Source organism: Bombyx mandarina, chromosome 17 (assembly GCF_030267445.1).
Source record: "Bombyx mandarina strain Sakado chromosome 17, ASM3026744v2".
Taxonomy (NCBI): Eukaryota; Metazoa; Arthropoda; class Insecta; order Lepidoptera; family Bombycidae; genus Bombyx; species Bombyx mandarina.
This window is the reverse complement of record NC_143223.1, coordinates 16,681,970-16,704,366: the sequence shown is the minus strand read 5'-3', so window position 1 is coordinate 16,704,366 and position 22,397 is coordinate 16,681,970. Positions and strand designations below refer to the sequence as shown.

The window sequence follows — 22,397 nt, the reverse complement described above, 5'->3', positions numbered from 1 at the left end:
CAGTGAACGATTTTAGCAAAGTTAGTTTAAGCCCTGGGAAAGAATATAGGCTGTCTCTCATCCTCCTGCTGAGCACGGGTCCTCGACTACGCGGAGTGTGTCCACGTCGCGGAACGAAGTAAACACTGACTAACATATCTCCGAAACTTTACATGCTTAAAACTTCTCTGTAAAACATTAGGCTAGGACCATCGTAGATCTGTTCCCGAATGGACTAAATTTAGGCAGAAGATTTTGCCCTGGCAAAAACTGACTGGGAAACAAAATGTTTTTATGACCTCATATTTCCATATTTTTACGCCGGTAAGAGTAACGCCATCTATCGCCGAATAGCCGAACGAATATCGAAGGATCTAGTAACGTCTAAAACGCTCGGGAAGTACAACGCCATCTATTAGCAGATAGCGGAAACACACATCGAAGGTACTCACTCGACTTGTGAGGAAGGTTCTCGACGATTCTAGGGTTATCGTATCGACTATAAAAGCGTTGCAGAGATTGGCACGCTGTCAGTCAGCAATCGGAACTGCTCGAAGCGAAACAGCGAACGGATTACCTAAAGCGAAGCGGAAGAATTAAATTAAGAATTTTAAAGTGTTCTGTGAGTGCTCTAAGTGATAAATAAAGTTTTAGTTTATACTTCGGTGGAATTTTATTAATCCCGAACCCCAGAGCGTAATATTATCAACGTTCCGGGGAAGTACTTTATGTTCTTACCCAGCTCTTCTCAGCCAGATACCCTCTTCAGGTTACTGCCGCGAAATAATAACTAAATTGTATGAAGCCTTTGCTGTATTGATGTGTACAGCAAGTCACGTTGTGACGTCGACTGGCTCCAGCAACTGTCGAGCTTACTTGCAATTGTGTTTTTATCATTTTACATCACCTAGATTTATTAGACTCGCTGTGACACCCGAGATAGTTACACAATACAATTGGTTCTCTTTGTATCCAGCACAACTGTCAGTTACCTATATGTACCTGCGGTTTAATTATAAAAGCAATGAATACTATAAATAAATGGTTTTAACTGCCCTAGACTAGGCTGGAGTTGAGCGGTTGTAACACATGACAAGAAGAGTTCCACCCGTGTCTCGATGAGGGTTGCGGCCGTCACGCCGCGGTATGTGTGAGCTTCGGGAGTCACTTCGCACCGCGCGGCTCGAGACATCCTCCGTTCGAAGTCGTCGTGGCCTAACGGATAAGACGTCCGGTCCGTCAACAAATGTTCACGATTGACTTCCACGGTGAAGGAATAACATCGTGTAATAAAAATGAAACCCGCAAAATTATAATTTGCGTAATTACTGGTGGTAGGACCTCTTGTGAGTCCGCGCGGGTGGGTACCACCACCCTGCCTATTTCTGCCGTGAAGCAGTAATGCGTTTCGGTTTGAAGGGTGGGGCAGCCGTTGTAACTATACATGAGACCTTAGAACCTGTATCTCAAGGTGGGTGGCGCATTTACGTTGTGGATGTCTATGGGCTCCAGTAACCACTTAACACCAGGTGGGCTGTCAGCTCGTCCAACCATCGAAGCAATAAAAAAATAAAAAAATCTGACCCACAGAATCGGAACCGAGCTATAACAACGTCGGCCTGGATTCGACCTTCCGGACGAGACCTCCATCGGGAATTCATTATTACAAAAACAAAACCAATTGAACGATCTCAGTGACAGCAGTAGACAATGGCTCTTTCTGTGCCGACACTAATCAGTACATCCTCGTCACGCGACCACGACGATTTCAAGAGTTTTGTAATACACAATGTGATAGCCTTAGAACATTGGTTAATATCCAGGCAAGCAGAGACCCGAGCCTGGATAACACGCACGTGGTACGAGTATAGTGACGCTTAGCACCCGCAACACGACGCCGCTACCGTCCTGCGGTCACGTACGTACATCCTGGGGCTCGTGCGAAATCTTGGATTTTTTTATTGCCTCAATGCATGAACGAGTTCACGGCCCATCTAAAGTTAAGTGATTGTCTGAGCCCAGTTACTGCAACATTAACACCGTTACCATCCTTGAGACGCGAGATTAAAGCGTCATTGGTACAACATGACGACTATCCAACTTGTCCTGTCAGACCAGAGCGCACGACGGCTTCGCAGCAGGAGTCGGCAGGACGGAGGCGCGCACCCGGGCGGGCTACCATACGCACCGGCACCTGTAAATGCCGGTTGCTCTGTGCTGCTGATGTGTTCGTGCACTACAGAAATGAATGAGGGGAATTGACATTCAAAAGGAATACCCACTCTCCATAGTATGCTGGGCCCAAAAATTGACAGCAAATATTACTATAAAAATTGACTGTTTCAAATTCTTAAATGTATTGGATATATAAAAAATATATTGAAATTTAGGCCACTATTATAAAAATAAAATAAAAATAAAAAAGTGTGTGTGTCCGCTCCGACGCACGACTGGAGTTTACTGGATATAAAAAATTAAACGAAACAATACGAGAAATAGTTCTATATTACGACAACACGATACACTACAGATTATTAACAAATTAACGAGACACAAAACAAACGACTAACAAATATATGAAAATACAAAATGAGAGAAACGCGCGATCAGTACGAGGCTTTGTGGCGGACTGCCGGCGCAGCAGCCCGGCGCGCATTTCGTGTGACATGCGCATAACGCATTTCGTGTGACATGCTAGTACGATTTTGGTCCCCATAATTTTCATACCCCGGGCCTATATATGTAAATCGATTCTAAAGGAGTAAACTCCAAAAAAAAGTGTGTGTGTCCGCTCCGACGCACGACTGGAGTTTACTGGATATAAAAAATTAAACGAAACAATACGAGAAATAGTTCTATATTACGACAACACGATACACTACAGATTATTAACAAATTAACGAGACACAAAACAAACGACTAACAAATATATGAAAATACAATAATGAGAGAAACGCGCGATCAGTACGAGGCTTTGTGGCGGACTGCCGGCGCATGTACTAGCATGTCACACGAAATGCGCATAACGCATTTCGTGTGACATGCTAGTACGATTTTGGTCCCCATAATTTTCATACCCCGGGCCTATATATGTAAATCGATTCTAAAGGAGTAAACTCCAAAAATCGCTTTGAGGTTAATTTTCTATATAAATAAGTGAAACCTTATTGATCGGTATCCATAATCTAATGTAGCTGTGATCCTTAACTCCTGAGCCAAAGTCGTCGTTTAAGAGAGGATAAAATCCATAAAACAAAGCCAGTAAAATAAATCGAAGAAAATTCAAAACACATCCATTTTGAACGTAAGCAAAAGCAGCAAACGAACTGCGAAGTGTCAGTCAGACAGATTAAATTCAGTGCTGTCAGTATAACGAAAAATAATTACATTAAATCCATATATCGATTTTTTTTGTTAAATAACCGATAATTGATTTATTCTTCTTAATCTTTTTTTTACGAATACACAATATATTTAATTTTTTTTGTTTTTGTTGTATTTAAAAATAACAATACCAGTAAAGTCCAATGGGTATGGCTTTGATGTTATTTTATGTGCTTATAATCGATTGATTAAAGATAATACTTAAAATGTTTTGTTTATATATTTATTTATATACTTAAAATATTTACTTTATACTTAAAAGGTTTTGATGCTGGCAATATATTTCCCGCAATCAAAAACCTTGTTTTTTCAATAGAGTTACTTTTTTTAAACTACTCATTGTAATCTGTAGTGGCGCTCACGTGGAAAAAGTAAATGCATATTTAACTAGTCAGGTCATAAATTCTGTCACATGTTTAATGTAAAATAATTGAAACAAGTTTATTCATTATGTAACCATTCATATACCAAAATGAACTTAACAAAACATAGATTCTTATGACACTAAAGTTTATTCAAAATGACCTCCGTGATTTTGAATACAGGCCTTCAATCTGCGCGGCCAGTCGTCTATCGCAGCACGAACGAGGTTCATGTCAATATCGGCGGCTGCCTTAATCAAGGATGTCTTGAATGACTCCAAATTGGGATGAGGCTTTGAGCACGCCTTTTCCTCCAAGTGTTGCCATATCTTGTAATCTAACGGATTCAAATCTGGACTGGAGGAGGGCCAGTCTTCGTGCCGGATGAAGTCGATTTCACGCGCCACCAGCCAGTCTTGTGTGCTCTTCGCTCTATGAGCTGGCGCCGAATCTTGTTGGAATACCCAGTGCCTGTTATTGAACATGGTATGAGAAACAGGTTCCACAAGGTTCGTCAGGACTGTATTTTGATACACAACTGCATTCGTTTTTACACCTTTCTCACAAAAATGTACCTCTGTTAAGCCCCAATAAGAAACTCCCAACCATACCATGAGCGAGGATGGAAAATGACCTCGTTGGACACGCGGAATACGGTTGCTCGCTTCTTCACTACTGTGTGCGTACACCTTATCATTTTGTTTGTTGTAGCTCTCTTCTACGGTAAAATTTTTTTCATCTGAAAAAAGAATTTCCCGATATTTTTTTCCCGCGTACCGCTTCAACAAAGCGCGGCATCTCTTCAGTCTCAGGTCCATTAGACGAGCATTCAAACGATGTCCTGTTTTTCTTCGATATGCCCGAAGCCCTAAGTCTTCATTTAACACCCTTTTCACCGTGGTTCTGCTTAACCCCATCTAAAGGGCCAACAGTTTCTGCTTACGTTTGGGATTTCTTTGAATTCGCACCTTCACAGCTGGTCACTGCTGGAGTCCTAACAGACCGAGGGCGACCACTTCTTGACCTGTCATCTACACTAGAGTCTTCATTGTATCGTTTGATGGTACGATAATTGAATCTGTTGGTTATATTCAAATTTTTCAGTATGTTAAAAATTTTAATTGGCGCGTAACCGCAACGATGCAACGCAATAACTGCAACACGGTCTTCTTTAAGCGTCCACTCCATATTTAAAAATGAGTAAAATTCTAGAAGTATACATTTTTATTTTCATGAACAATTCGAAATTCGAATTCAATAAACTTTTTTGTGGCCAGCATTCTAAAAGAAAAGTTTTTACTGTGTGACAATACTTATGACTTGACTAGGTATTTATGCCATAATTAATGCACTGAGTATTTTTTCTTTATTCTATTGTCCACTTTGGGCCTGAAATGGGCATTCCCCTTTGATAATCTGACCACAAATTATTACCTACAATAAAATATCAATTAGCGTGTTACTTAGTCTTAATTAATTAAATACAATATTATTCCTTGATCATAGAACTAACACATAAAATATTATTAATATATGAAATCAAACTTCGTAACAAAACAGGTTTCGTTGCTGCTCATAAATTCCAACAAGAAATGTTACTTATTGAGAATTCAGATGTAGACAAACGTGGAACGTGAGCAGTTTACTATGTAGTTGTTTTAATATTATACATACAAGCAAATATTATAAATGTACATAATCTTTTATTTTTATATAAATAATGTGAGTGTCGTAAGTCGCAACATTATGGATCATTTGTTTACGGTACAGTTGGACCATTCAAGTCTAGTATCACAGTATTCGTTCAAGATTCCGCACCATATCCATGGTTGTACGTTTTCCTCAACACGAAAGGGACTTACCCGATACATACTGTTCTACTAATGTGAATGTATCAATTTGCATGATTCGTGAAGGCGACACGGATGCTGTCCGTCGCGGCACTCGAAGCTCGGCATGCGGGCTACATGCGTTCGTCGCATTCTCATGATCGAACTGACAATTAAACAATACAATGGGAGTACCTTTGGTTAACTGTTTTGTTAATATATATCGACACAGTTTATACAATTTTTCTATTTCTTGGCCTACTTATAGTGAACTACCAAGATAAGATAAGGATCAACATGATTCCACATGTCGGTGAGGCACAGAGTCGTGTTGACCTGTAAAATCGAATGCATCCAGCAGCCTGAAGATAAATTAGACGTCTGAATCGCACGTTCACTGCGGAGGGAACTTTTGGCTGGCTGTTAGCAAATTCTTACAGGATGGGTCCCATGAACTCGCCTACAAAACGTGGTGAAGCCAGAATAGCCCCTCGAGACCTCTCGCATCTATGTAGCTCCGGAGCTATAAATCAAAATAACAATATGATAGTACTTGTGTGGACCAACATCACACCTTCCGACTCTTTGAGACCTCATGGGACTGCAAGATATTATCATCTCCTCCAAACTTTACACGACGTGTCCCATATCTCTTCCCAGATCTCCTCATACAGATTCATGTGCCTACACTATCTGAAGCTGTCTATCTCGCGTGTCGTGAACTGATAACATTTATCGGTTCTTGTTATTGTACTCAGTCACGGTGTAAGCTGTTTTGACGTCGACTTGACCGATAACGAAGGATTTTTGAAGTTTGAAATGTCATTCAATCTTCATCTTCTTCCGCTTAACTCACATTGTGCTCTCGCTCGCGTACTGCCCCGCTTCCTTGGAGCAGCGCCGCGTCCTCGTTGCAAAGGTAGGACCGGTCTTGTCCCTTCTGACCGTCGTGGCTACAATTTTCGGCAGCGATGAGTCCTGACCGGCGATGCTTGGCTTCCGATAATCTACCATCTCGCAAGAGGTGGCAGATAGGGGATGGAAACGTTTTTTTTTTCGTGCTGCCACCACCAAGTCGTGGGTCGTCGAGGAGGGCGTTTGTCAAGGACCTGCCCTTGTGAGGAGGCAGTCTCTTGTTGGTGATGGTCACATGGGGAGATCTACGGAGGTGGAGGCTGGACCGCTGTGCGCTGGCACCACGAAGATGGGAGGAGGCATCGGCCACTGCGGTTTGCTGTACGGTTCGCAGTGCCGGCGTCGCCGTCGTCGCCGGATTTACTGTGGAAGAGCAACCCGATAGCGTGAATCGCTTTCCGACCCAACAAGCTGGTTCTGACCCAGCAGGGTATTCCAGAACACCAGCGGCATCGCCCGGGCAGCCCAACGGGCCGCTGTACCGCGGAGACCGGCATCGTTGATCGTCGACGATCGCCTCGACGATCCGTCCGGTCGGACGTCTTCGGAGTGGCACCGCGAGTCTGATTGTAGTGTTGACCGCGGGAACCTCTACTCTGACCAGGTTCGGACACCGAGCGAAGATCGGACGTTGGATGAGAGAGTGCAAGGGGGAGTCATTTGGTGCGGTAGGGCCCTAAAAATAAGCTTGGACCCGCGGTCTGCTCCCAACATCTGCAGATCGTCAAGTCCCACGTATACCACGTGCCCCCTAGACGCAGATGCTTCGTAGCAGGTTTGGCCCCCAACCCGAAGAAAAAAAGAGCATTAAAACCGGCCACCTGCATGACACTAGCCCTCCTCGGGTTATATCTCGATATCTCCGATTGAAGTCGTCGTGGCCTAACGGATAAGACGTCCGGTACATTCGTGTTTAGCGATGCATCGGTGTTCGAATCCCGCTGGCGGGTACCAATTTTTGTAATGAAATACGTACTCAACAAATGTTCACGATTCATTTCCACGGTGAAGGAATAACATCGTGTAATAGAAATGAAACCCGCAAAATTATAATTTGCGTAATTACTGGTGGTAGGACCTCTTGTGAGTCCGCACGGGTAGGTACCACCACCCTGCCTATTTCTGCCGTGAAGCAGTAATGCGTTTCGGTTTGAAGGGTGGGGCAGCCGTTGTAACTATAATTGAGACCTTAGAACTTATATCTCAAGGTGGGTGGCGCATTTACGTTGTAGATGTCTATGGGCTCCAGTAACCACTTAACACCAGGTGGGCTGTGAGCTCGTCCACTCATCTAAGCAATAAAAAAAAAAAAAAAAAAAAAAAAAAAAAAAAAAAAAAAAAAAAAAAAAAAAAAAAAAAAAAAAAAAAAAAAAATCTCCATTGCAACGTGCCACAGGGATGGACATTTCTGTTTCTTCTTTTGGAGTTTATTTTATCTCATTGTTTCTTGATTTCTTGGTATAAAGTCCTTATAATTTTCCGGATAATTTATTTACATATTTTTTATTTAAAAAGTAAATAGTAGTAGTTTTTCAATCAAAACGGATACTATGAAAATAAGTTAGAACGTTGATGTGAGCAGAGTGACCCTGATCGCTTGTCGACAATCATCGGACCATCGACGCGTCACTTAATTAATAAATTTTTTTACAACTCTTAGATAATACATTATTAATTATTATTAAATATTCAATATATATAATAATAATATATATACAACTATACTTATGTATTTGCTAGGGTGACTACTTTACATATATTACATGTATATGACGGATCGTCGTATATTGTGTCCTGCCAACTGCGAGAAACTACATACTTTTAGAAGCCGCTAGTGGCACGCAGATGAGATACAAACGTTTTGACAGCTGAGACGGTGAATCGCCGAGTGGTGATTTAGTTCCTTATAACTTATAAGCCGTTGCGCGGAGTACTCTGCCCGAGCTCATTGAGTTTCTCGCTGGATCGCTGCTGCCATCAGCAGAGGTAGGAAAAAAAAAAGCTTTGCACGCATTTGAACGGATACGTCTTGATGTACAGATCACTGTCCTTCGCCAGTCAGTACTGAACAGTATTGGAAGTGGAACGTTGTCTTTGACGATTAGTACTGTGCCTATAGCGGTGGGTACCCGGAACTCTATCCGTGACAGATAGTACTGCCCTATGCGACCGCCTACATTGCCATTCGCCATCTACAAAATTGTATTAGGTTATAATTAACGAATGTCATTTAATTAGTTCAGTCTCCATTTTTAGTTTATTTAAATAACTGGGTTACGATGGGTAATTATTTAATAGTAATAAATTCGTGTATACTATACCTCGGATTCATTCCTGATGACTGAGTCGTTACACGACATAATATATAATATAGTTATATATGTATTATCATAATTAGTATCTATTATTATTAATGTATTATCAACAATTTTTATAAGTTTTGTAATGTCACTTTTTTTTAAATGCAAAAAATAAAAGGCTTTTTATTTTATTTTATTTATTTTATTATGTATTATCTACCTACTCGCAACGGAACATTAACGGCGCTTGTTGACGTGGCACCGGACACCGCACGACGGACGCCAGGGCGCGTAGCTACTTGTACCTGATAGTACCCCTACCTATCCACGAATCTCCAACACGTCCACCCAATAACTTGTAGTATCGGCCGGAGAGAGACAAGCAACTCTTCATACTACGTGATACATCCTTTCTGAATAACAAAACATTTACAAGCGTGAGTGAAGTCTTGGACCACTTCGACTATTCAGGACACCGGCGCGCCCGGACCGCGCTCCGTGTCTAGCGCACAATTAATAAACAAGTCATGTAATTGAGTTCAAAAATCACCTTTGCATCTTTGCGGACTGTAAGTGCGAACTCTATCATTGAATACTTAACTTCAGCCGTCATTTGGACTAACAAATGACATGTTATTACCAGTCATTACTGACACGTGACAGCTTACACGATAGCATGTAGCTACCTATCGCGCCTTTAAATCATTAATGTTTTATGCCAACTACTACTCGTGCATTGTGTGGTCGTAGTAGTAGTAGTAGTCTTAGGGCTGGTGGCGGTGGTTCAGATCAACAGCTCCTACTCAACTTCACGCAGTGACAGGCCCTGGTCTTTGATAACGGGTATTGTATAAATGAAATGTAGTGTGCAAGAAAATCCGTCGTCAAATGGGTAAACACGCCTTGTACATATATTAGTACCGAGTGAGGCGACTACACCGCGGTTCAGATATCACACTACGATTGATTGTTCCTAAGTTTTCTAAGTAAATATATTATGTGTACATAGCTAATATGTGTTCACAAACGACTTCCACGATGAAGGAATCAGATCGTATAGTAATAATTATTATTAAACCCGCATCATTAATTTATAGTATGCAATATTGCAAAATTGAAGACAAACTGTAAAAACAGTTGTCCAATCTAACAACAACAACAAAAAGAGTTTGGAATCATAAACAGCTTATTGATTCTCGATACTTCTTTAACTGAACATATTAAAGAACTGAAACTTAGAAATCATATCCCAGGGTGGGGGACGGCGTTTACATTGTAGATGTCTATGGGCTCTTGTACCCACTGAACACCAGCTGACTCGTGAACTCCTGCATCGTTCTAAGCAACAAACAAACAAATTTATTGGAAATACAATTTAGTAAATGAGTTCTATTGTTCGTAGTGACTTTGAGTTCGGTCTATTGTTATGGCTAAGTTCAACTGTAATTCACAAATTTCATCGCAAAATCACGCGATTAGTTTCTTGTCGATGACATTTTCTATCGATCCTTCTCATATTATGTACTTGTGATTGTAATTATCAACGCACAGACAAACAATTATATGTTTAACTGAATTCAATTGATGAATTTCTTTGAAGGCTTCTTTGCTAATATCAATGCACCAGTCCAGCTGGCGCGGGCGGTAGATGTCGATACTTAAGTACTTACTACGCGTAGGTATTACTACCTATTTGATATTAAAAGCTCATGCCTCGGGGTTTAAATCCTGTGGGGAGGAGCCGATCTAAATAAAAAAATACGAGTATGTACTTCCTAACTGGTCTTGTGTCCACGAACTACCCTCGACGATAAAGGAATGTCAATCTTGTATTACCCAAACTATCATATCCTGTTTCAGTCGAATCACCATTGAATCACTGATGGCTGAGCGTGGCTGCGCGTGTCCAGCGATGTCAAGTTGTAATCGCGTGGGACGGTGGGACACACAGTCGCGCGCACGTGCTCGCAGCATTTTCAATTCAACGAGTCGACAATCGACATTCGAGTGTATTAAAACATTTAAATCGTACATTATAACGAGAAGAATATAAAGTTGAATGTTTAGAATAGCTATTTTAGTATTCGATGTCTGAAACGATTGGTCATGTTTAATGTTTTTACGTTATTTGTTAAAAGTAAATGTAATTCTCAGAATGACAATCATTTAAGACGAAGTTAATCAGTTCCGGATGAACTGATTTATGTTAAGCAGCTGAGGCTTGACTCGTACACGTTCGAATCATAATTCATTGCATTATTAGCTTTCCATTAGGTATACCTTATACTACCTACACTATTTGAGTTCCTCACAGGCGACAGGGACAGGAAAGGAGCAAACGGCCGATGGCCGGAATCCCGCGCTGTAGCCAAGGACCATCGCTGTAAGTACATGTCCTTGTGTCGGCCATCTTACTTGGCTTGACTAATGGCATTAATTAGCAGTTGACAACTACAATCTGTAGCAGGTAGTTATTGTAGCGACAGCTAGACATGATCCTTGTCAGATGCCTGAATCTCGCTAGCAACATTTTCAAGATAAACTTGCATAAATACAAGCTCCGAACAAGAACATTCGGGATCCACTTCGATAAAGCGGCAGGACACGAGAACCCTCTCATCGTGGCCGCCGGTAACTACATTCCCGATCTTGCAGAAAGAATAGTCGACGTCGCCCCAAACACGTCATTTCGGATCCTCCCGATCCACTAAAGGTGCTTTTAGGTACTTCAAGCACCGGTCACCGTTCTCGTCGAACCCGTCGCTTGCGACGAAGGGCTCGACGACTAAATTAACCCTCAGACACAGCCCACTGAGTTTCTCGCCGGACCTTCTCAGTGGGTCGCGATTCCGATCCGGTGGTAGATTCTGCGAAGCACGGCTCTTTCTAAGGTTCGTGTTAGCAACGTCGTCAGGTTTGAGCCCCGTGAGCTCACCTACCCGAACAATTCCGCCCGCTCGGTGGAAGATCTTACCTTTGTCGTTACCTATCAAATCGTCAACTTTTTTTCCATAAATACGTAATCGTTCATAGCCTTGAGGGCTGTTTTAGCTTCTCCGGGCTGGTAGGGGAGATCACGGAGCTCAGCCTGAGAGACTTTGCTAAAATCTGCCCTTGCAAGAGCAGTGCTTCGCAGAATCTACCACCGGTTCGGAATCGCGACCCACTGAGAAGATCCGACGAAAAAGTCAGTGGGTTGTGTTTATTTATTTATTTAATGGATCATCAACAAGTGAAACACTGGCTTAAACATAGGGTACAAAAATATCAAAACATGACGTGTGCTCACTTAATTATAGGTAATCACAGCTAACATCTAGTTCTAGTACCAAATGATTATAAAATTAATGAAATCTGAAAGAAAAATGGAAATTTATGGAAATCTTTAAAAAATGTATGTGGAATTTTCGAAATGCCAGCTGTAACTGTTGAATAAAAACTAATGTACAGAACCATGGGATTACTTTTCAATATAATATGTATGAAGATTTAGAACAAGTTTTTTTTTATTGAGTTTACTTTTAAAGTATGAAGTAGTTTTACAGAAGAGCAAAAAATAGTAGTTTTGAGATATGTGCGACTTTTCCATCAGCCGTTGCTTACAGTAATGTCACGTGATTGTTTCGCAAAAGAATTATCAGGGCGAGAGCGCAGGCATGCCGCTCGTTGTGACTCCATCGTGAGCTCTAACAGCATCTCACGATCCTGCCTCTCATCCACGTCGTTAGCTATGTAAGGCGAGTAGGTACACACGTCATGTGTCTATAGGGATGCTGAGGGCACGCAAGGGTCCGCTCGTGCGATCGCGATTGATAATGATCACTTTGTTAACACCGGGTAAAGTCTCATCTGCGCGTCTTAATAGAACTTATAAAGAATAAGATAATTAGGTTTACTTGTTTGTACAATATACATGTAATAACGTAATCTGTAAGTATAAGATTAACAGATTAGAAATAAACATAAGGAAGTGGGTTATGTTGACGGTATATACATATTATATACATATTTGCTTAATTATAATACTCGTTTACATTAAAACACCAAAGTTATGACCCGTGACATCTGAACAATACAGTAGGTACAGAAACAGTTGAGGTCGTAACCAGGTATAACCAGGATTTTTTGGGTGAACCAGGCGTACGTACATCCTCCTGTTTGTATTCGATCTGGTGTGACATCGTAATAAAGCTAAATCACAACTAATATTATTTAAACTTTTGCAAATGTGTACAGAAATATTCACGGTTATTTTAACGCAGGTTATTATTGAATTCGTATGCAAATATGTATTATCATGTACTAAGTATATTGTAACCATTGTTTTCCAAATAATAGAGACCGTTTCCGCTTCCAGAATTTTTTTGTTTGTTAAATATTTGCCTTATCTCAATCTCTTCCCTCTCATAGAGTATTTCCTCGGAAAATCCCTATGTTGAGTAGAGCACTTCAACGATAAGAGATCTAATCGACCGAGATCGATGTATTGACAGGAGACAATGAACACTTTGAAAACATCGTGATAATGTTCTTGTGCCAAAATATTCCGTTTCGTAGTGCGCAGTAGGTAACTCATGCGCAGATTTATGTAAATCATTCGCACCGCAATGTCCTTGTAATACGGTCTTTAATGTTTCGTTCGCTGGATGTGATTTAATTATTATATACTAAACTCATTAATTACGTTAGCTTTGTACTCGATCGTTTAACTAGAAATATGTATTAACATGAACTAATTTGTCTCTCTGTCGTCTAATTTCCTAGGCAATTGATTTGTTATGAACAGTCTGGCAAGATATCTTTAGAAAATTATCTCAATTTACTGAGAATGTTCACGTAAGCATTGTGTAATAAAAATCAAACCCGCAAAATTATAATTTGCGTAATTACTGGTGGTAGGATCTCTTGTGAGTCCGCACGGGTAGGTACTACCGCCCTGCCTGTTTCTGCCGTGAAGCAGTAATGCGTTTCGTTTTGAAGGGTGGGGTAGCCGTCGTAACTATACTGAGACCTTAGAACCCATATCTCAAGGTGGGTGGCGGCATTTACCTTGTAGATGTCTATGGGCTCCAGTAACCACTTAACACCAGGTGGGCTGTGAGCTCGTCCACCGATCTAAACGATAAAAAAACATATGTTGTGAATTACTCATCCACTTCCACAGTGGCTACCTCTTATCTTGACATAATCCATCCGACACTGTTCTTCCTAGTCGTATACTCCTGGCGAGGTGGTCGTGGCCATTGATAGTCTGATTATTCCCGGCTTTTCCCGGCTAACATGAGACAATATTCTAGGTATCGTGAGGTAGCGTCAACGAATGGTATCTGTTAATACAGTACCTTCGCCGCTCGATATTTGTACCCGACTGTGATTAAAGCAAGAAGAGCAATCTATCTGCAGTCTTATTATGAATGTGAAACTTCGTAACTCAATCAGCCAAAAGCGGCTGAACGTATATGAATGAAAATTCGCGCAAACATAGTCAATAAACTAAATTAACACATGGGATAGTTTTTGGCGTCGTAAATGAGACGGCCCGGGCGACGCAGTGTACACCTGCCGTCTGCCGCTGCTCGTGACACTGACAATATGACAGTGCAAATATTAGAAATAAAATCATCATTTAAATATCATCAATGAAAACAAACAAAAACTATAATTGATTAGGTAAAAAGAATTTAAAACCGTAACCTAAATTTCGGTTTGGAGCCGGAGTGCTCTACATGGAGACCGATCCAGTACTGTACTACTAGGCAGTCCAGATCCATCTTCCAGGTGAAAAGCTGCAGGGAGCAGGTGGAGACGCCGCGCACGCGCCGCGTCGGTGACGTAACTGGGTTGCGCACAATCGCCAGCCCCTTCAGTGCCTCGAAGGCATTATGCGATCATATCAGTCACCCGATGTCCCAGATGTTTATAAGTAGCTACTACCACCATAAGAGCACGTCCATTTAGAGCTACATCCGAAACAGTTTATGTTTTTGACTTAAACACCATAGTCTCAGTTTCAGGGGCGTTTTGTTGTTCAAATATGGTGTCCTGAAGGTTCTAATCGATGGGTTCAGCAGGACTATATCATCTGCATAAATAGTGTTGTTCATAGAACTCCATCAATCGAACATCCGACATCGACTCTGCTGAGCTCACGGATCAGGTGAATCACTTTTCTTTTCTCGGTGGCTGGACGATCTCACGACCGCCCTAATGTTAATGGTTACCGGAGTCCACAGATATCTATAATGTAAATGCTGCCACCCAACCTGAGCATGAGTTCTAAGATTTCAGTGTTTACAATACAATGGCTGCTCCACCCTTCAAACCGAAACGCGTTACTGCTTAACGGCAGAAATAGACAGGATAGTGGTACCTATCCGTGCGGACTCAAAAGGCCCTACCACCTGTAATTACGCAAATTATAATTTTGCGGGTTTGATTTTTATTACACGACTAGCGACCCGCCCTCGCTTCGCTTCGGAAACATTAAAATACACATGAAACAAAAAAAACAAAATAAAAAAAGTATCCTATGTTCATCAGGGACAATGTCGGCTTCTAATGGAAAAAGAATTTTTCAAATCGGTCCAGTAGATTCGGAGCCTATTCGAAACAAACAAACAAACAAATCTTTCCTCTTTATAATATTAGTATAGATGTTATTCCTTCACCGTGGAAGTCAATCGTGAACATTTGTTAAGTACGTATTTCATTAGAAAAATTGGTACCCGCCTGCGGGATTGGGACACCGTTGCATCGCTAGATACGAATGTACCGGGCGTCTTATCCTTTAGGTCAAGACGACTTCAAAACATACAAGTTGAAGAAGTTCGATGATGGCAGCCCTCTCTGCCTGACACCACACTCCAACCTATACACATCCAATATCAACCCCGAGCATCTCACCACATTATCCCGATTCCCTTACTAGTACCTACTTAAATAGTGAAATAAGTTTGATGGAGGGTCAATACCACTCACTCTTAGCCCATAATATGAGTCTACAGTTGCCTATATTCCATGCATCTCCTGTTTCATATTTGGTTATTGGAACCACAACAGTTTTCATCACAGTACACGGCAGGCACACAAGAGTGACCGATACAGAGGGTAAAAAACATGGCGGGTATCCTTGTCAGATGAACGCCTGCATGCTGCAGATGCTGCACGTCCCACCTTGTGCCCGGGGACAGTATGGCGCCCGCCCACACGTTCTTCATTATGAATGATGACACGACCGATAAATACGCTGAGACGTAGAGAGCGCGTTCTGCTAAAACATTTATTGAATGCGAAGGAAGATGCCAACACTCCATTTGGTACCTACGCAAAAGGAAAACACAGGATTCCGTAATAGTAAATGACGAAAATTTCACCATCTTCACTTATGATTCCTGGAAGGCATAACGACATCTCTCGCGACCTCCTCCGCCCGCCCACACACATTCTATGTGAGCATAGTGTTTGCGAGAAACATGATGTTTTGAAATCAGATGTGCCAATAGGTCGAAGGTATGTTTTCGATTTTTAAAAAAACAAAAAGGTCTTAAAAAATTAAATATGATGTAACAGAACTTGCTAGGTCAGTTGTACCTAATATACTACGTAAATTACATCTAATCACACACGTAAAACTGAAGTCATTTACTAGAATAAATTCAAAACAGGTTTATCGTTTTAATGCTGTTAACATTTCATGAACCTAAAGCTAAAAGAAAGAGTGTGAGAACCATCACAGAACATAAGATATTTGACACATGTCTGAATCTCGCTTACGACATTTTTAAGATAAGCTTGCATATATACAAGTTCCAAACAACGACAATTGGACCGTCGGTCTACCGAGCAATATCACCCGCTCGGTGGAATATCTTTCTTTCGTCGTAAGCCTACAAAGAGAGCTAGCTAGCTATCAAACATACACTCCGCTTCATACGACGTTTACAAAATCAAGGAGAATTGACTTCGCGCTAATGTACAATTATCTTACATGCGTACCATGGCAACCATTTTTAATAGACATAAAATAAGGAGGATATTTTATGTTCCACTGTATGGCTTTTATGAGTGTTAACACTTTCTTCCGTCACATTCGAAGCGATTTTTATTATGGAGCCGATATGATCTCGTTATTAAATTTTATTGATGTGTTCTACGCTTGAAATCGCTTTTCAATTTTTTAACTACAATAATTTCTTCACGTTTCCTCATTAGACTCACTAGCACTAAGATTTGTCTTCGTTAAAAACTCATTTCCGAGTTATAATTATTTTCTAACAAAGAAATATATTGTGTGTGATTTGAAAGTCTGTCAGGAATGTTAATAGAAATGTTCCGTCCCAGCCAGAAGGACAGCGGCCTCACTTTCCTCCGTCTGTAGTCTCTGCGATTATAATTGCAGATGGACATCGCCCTTGGCCGCAAGACCGCAATGTGCTGTTCGAGAAAGTTTAATGTAAGATGAAAATGTGACTTAATTTCAAAACGCCTTCAAACTTTAAAGTGTTAAAAATGAACATCTCTCACTTTGCGTCATAACTATGTACACATTATTCTGGATTCATAAACACAATGACTACGATAAGAACGGTAACCGTCGCCCATGACGTTCAGCCGTAGGTCGTGACTGCTCGTGACGAAGCGGTCGTGGAGATCGGACTCGAGCCTCGGCAATTCTCTCGTCGGATGTTACTGAACGGTTAAGTTTTGGATGCGACCACTTTTGGTCAATAGACCTGTGTTGCACTAACAATTAGGTACTGCTTTTTAACAGCCTGTTAACTGTCCGATTTTAAAGAAACTCGAAGAGATAACATTAAGAATCACAAACCCAAAGAGTCGAAATAACACACAGTAATTCATACCTGAGTCATTCTACATAATGTCTGAGCAAATCAAGGGAATACACAAATTACGAATCACGGTACTCTCGCACGCGCACCAAAACAATATAACATTCAACAAAAGTTCACTTAAATATCGATGACTAATATAATATTAACTCTTTCCGGCTTTATACCCATTCTTGTATCAGTGTTACAGCTCTTCCAGCAAGTTGTTCTTTATGGAATCTTCCATTGACTCGGAGGTAGGTGCACAGCAGGGCGATCCTCTTGGCCCATTAATTTTTAGTCTTGCTATTCACAGCATTATAAAGACCGTCAAGTCACCTTTAAACCTATGGTATTTGGATGACGGCACAATAGGTGGTCCCCCAGATTCCGTGCTAGACGACATCAGACTTTTGTTTCCGAAGTTGCGAGATGTCGGCTTGGAGGTTAATACTGGGAAATGTGAAGTATACTTTTCTACTGAAGTATCAGCAAGCGTAGTTAAAGATTTTCAGGAGTTGGTTCCAGGTATCAAAGTTTTGACTAAAAGTAATTTCATTTTGCTTGGTTCTCCAATATTTCAGGATGGAGTACCAAGTTCTCTGGAAATAAAAAGGCAGTTATTGTCGTCATTGCGCGGCAACCTATTGAGCTTATCATCTCACGTGGCTCTCGTCTTGCTTCGTTGTTGCTTTTCGATGCCTCGTTTGACGTATTTGGTGAGAACTTGTCCAACGTGGCTCTTCACTCAAGATGTAGCCCAGTTTGATGCTTTGTTGAGGGATACACTGGAGACTATTTTAAACGTAAGCTTGGATGACAGACAATGGTGCCAGGCTGTTTTGCCTATACGTCATGGCGGCCTGGGGGTGCGACAAATGGAGCGTACTGGGCTCGCTGCTTTCCTGGCTTCGTGTTATGGGGTTGTAGACTTTGTTGCTAAGTTACTGGGTACGAATGGTGATGGATCTACGATTCCGTTTGCGAGCGAGGCTTTGGCGGCTTGGGGCCTTTTATGTCCGAATGAGGCGCTCCCGGTGAACAGGAGCTCGCAGAGGTGTTGGGATGATGTGCTGTGCAAGCTGACTTTGTCAACTTTGCTGGGAGACGCCACTGGAGTTGAATTAGCGCGCCTGAAAGCGGTCTCCTGTCCGGAATCTGGTGCTTGGTTGCAAGCATTGCCTTCACCACAGCTGGGGACACTTCTTGATAACAATTCATTGAGAGTGGCCACAGCTTTGAGACTCGGTTGCAGCATTTGCGAGCCCCATCGATGTGTCTGTGGTAGTATGGTGGATGCCGCCGGACTGCATGGACTGAGTTGTGTTAGATCGGCTGGCCGCTTCCCGAGACACCATGCACTTAATGATATTATTCGACGTGCTTTGGTCACCGCAAATATCCCGCGTGTGTTGGAACCACCAGGCCTCAGCAGGTCGGATGGTAAGAGGCCGGATGGTTTGACTCTGATTCCTTGGGAGAAGGGACGCTGCTTGTTATGGGACGCAACCTGTAGCTGTACGTACGCGGCGTGTCATTTATCTGGGACCCGACAATGTGCGGGCTTTGCTGCTGAGGCGTCGGCTAAAACGAAGCATGCCAAGTACGATGCTCTGAAATCTACATACCTGTTTGTTCCAGTGGCAGTGGAAACGACGGGTGTGTGGAGTTCGGAGGCCAAAAAGTTTATTGCCGCAATTGGCCACCGCCTCAGAGGGCAAGGCCACGATCCTCGGTCTGGGTCGTACCTGGTTCAGAGATTATCCATTGCCATACAGCGTGGCAATGCTGCTAGCGTAATGGGTACTTTCGGGCCGGGTGCGATCCAGAGTGGCTTGTTTGACTAGCCGATGCCTACGCGCGCATTGCTGTTAGCGTGGACCTTTATGTTACTTATGACGACGCTTGCAGCTGAAAGTAAGTATTGTACTTTTTGACGAAGCATGTTGCTGATAACTTTATTTCTGTAATCTGACGAAGCATGTTGCGGATAATAACATGTACTTTTAGGTTAGGAATTGTGTTCTTTTTTTTTTATAATAAATTTAACTTTTATTTTTATATTAACTCTTTAGTCGTCTTGGGTTGTATTATAATGTCTTTCCAAACACAAATGGAGACAATAAAGTTTTTATTTAAGACGAACACAATATATAGAAAGAAGGAGAAAGTACACAAGAAATAGATAGTCCAAGCAACACAAGCAGGTACACGAAACAAAAAGCAAAAATTATAAAAAGGCGTAGAACAGAAAAGATAATACGGGATGCGCGCTCGCAAGTCAGATTTCGACTCGTGGCGGTGGATCGGTAAAAATGCGACGACAGGTTCGTCTATGCACCGATGTACTAGCGAAATATTATCGCCGCCGCTATACTGCAGTTATCGCCCGACTTTGCTTGTGAATTTTATTTTGTTTAGTGTAAATAATGTTTTGTATGATTGTGTGATAAATGAATGTGTTGAAATAAAATAAAGTATGTATGTGTTGTTGTGTAGTGTAATTATAATAAAATATTATAAAATAAATAAATACATGTGAGTCACCCACATCACTCCCCTCCGGAGACCGTGCCTACGGGCGATAATAATCAGGAAAGTGTACTCTCCTGCCTGATCGTGTTGTTCTTACTGGGAGGTGTTGGTGTGGTGGAGTGGGTGGTGTATCTGGTGGAGATGTGTGACTTAAGGTCGTGCCGGTGTCATTGCATAGTATATATGCCGGCTTAAGGCGATCTATACTTACCGTCACAGCTTTGTTTTTGACAAGAATAGAAAAATATTTATCGCCTCTTTTAAGTACTTCGTGTGGTCCTGTATAGGTAGGTTGAAGTGAGCCACGTAACAAGTCTTCTCGGAGGAATACATGACTACAAGTGGCGAGGTCTTTAAAAACGAATGTTTTTTGTGTCGAATGGTGTTGAGGAGGGACTGGGCGTATCTTCTCTGCAAAGGACCTCATACGAGCTAAGAAGTCGGATTTCGACTCGTGGCGGTGGATCGGTAAAAATGCGACGACAGGTTCGTCTATGCACCGATGTACTAGCGAAATATTATCGCCGCCGCTATACTGCAGTTATCGCCCGACTTTGCTTGTGAATTTTATTTTGTTTAGTGTAAATAATGTTTTGTATGATTGTGTGATAAATGAATGTGTTGAAATAAAATAAAGTATGTATGTGTTGTTGTGTAGTGTAATTATAATAAAATATTATAAAATAAATAAATACATGTGAGTCACCCACAACTCTTACATTGCATTAGTCTTAGGACTGCAAAGGGTACATAAAAAACAAGAACAGTTATAGTTACAGAATAATAGGTATTATCGATTAATGAGCTGAGCACTTCAGTTTTCAACCGACGAGCGAGTCCGAGTCGAGAGTCGCGAGAGCCACACACATATTTTAAAGTCCTTATATTTTTATAGTATTGTAGTTTTACTAGTATCTTGTGCAAAACTGATTTGCTAGTTGTGTATACATATGTACGCTGTACAAATACAAAACTGTCTATTAACATTTCGATTTTATTAGATTTTGAGTTGAGAGCGTTTTCTAATCCCACGCTAATAAATACCACCACCTTTTTTACATCGGGAATTCAATTTATGCACACTCGACTAATGGGGGATCAGACCGGATTATGTCTAATCCAAGATAACTACCGACTAAACCCAATCGACCACTGTGTTCCGTCGTCCAATCCCGCCCGAGAGGGAAATCGGATCAGGATAATTAGGTAGATCCCGCAGTCAACAATGCAAACAGACGCGCGGCTCCCCCGAGGTGTCTCCGACAGTCGAGGACTCGACTAGACTATCCATCGCTTTAATCAACTATTTATGTTAAAGTCACCGTAGCCAGGATAAATAAAGGATAGTACGGATAGGATAGAGTAGTACGGCCGGTGTACTGGTAACAAGCGATGTGATTACATCGGTGTATAAATCCTGTAGACAGACATTAATTTTTCTATTTAGTAATGTACGTAAACACTTAGCACGTTCACGAATCACTTCGACGATGACGGAATAAACAACGTGTAATAAACAATTAAATAATTTTCGCAGTTACTACACAATTGAGAAAGATAGAAGGTGGGTGGCGGCATTGTATGTTGTGAAGTTTATGGATTCCTCTTACAACTTAAAACCAGATTAGGCGTAAGCTCGTTCACCTGTCCAGACAAAATAAGCCTCTTGTACGAGGGCTGCACTAAAAGTATCGGGAATGGAATATTTCCACTGTTCCTGTCATATTAAAATATTTTTAATTGAAAACTCCTTGGTTTTAAAAATCGAATACCATTTATTTATTTAAAAAAAGATTCTCGGTCTTGTCACGAGGTTTTGTCAAACTTGTTTAGTCGTTGAGAAAATGGAATTGACACGAGAAAATTCAAGAGCGATGATTTATTATGACTTTCGAAGTGGTTTAACACAAAAACAGTGTGTTGACCGGATGATTTCTGCATTTGGTGATGAAGCCCCATCCAAAACCACAATTTATCGCTGGTTTGCTGAGTTTCAACGTGGACGTGTCAAGCTCAGTGATGATCCCCGTCAAGGTCGTCCAAAAACTGCAGTCACCCAAGAAAACGTTGATGCTGTGCGTAAGCTGATTGAGGAAGATCGACATGTGACATACCGTAAAATTCAGGCAACTTTAGACATTGGCATGAGTCAAATACAAATAATCTTGCATGAACAATTAGGTGTAAAAAAGTTGTTTTTCCGATGGATACCGCATTCGCTCTGTGAAGAGCAAAAAGCGGCTCGCGTTACTTGGTGCGTCAGAA

The 22,397-nt window shown here is 41.4% G+C and overlaps 2 protein-coding genes across 4 annotated transcripts in view; one reads left to right on the top strand and one right to left on the bottom strand.

Moving 5' to 3' along the window:
- The window catches only part of Npl4 (nuclear protein localization 4), a 124,160-nt gene that overhangs the window by 30,918 nt on the left and 70,845 nt on the right, over positions 1-22,397 (bottom strand). The gene's annotated exons all lie outside the window — the stretch shown is intronic.
- LOC149501183 (uncharacterized) lies at positions 17,771-19,514 on the top strand (the record flags this gene model as incomplete). The annotated part of the gene is made up of 1 exon (XM_089734476.1): positions 17,771-19,514. A coding segment is annotated over one exon (1,674 nt), but the record flags the coding sequence as incomplete, so codon positions are not given.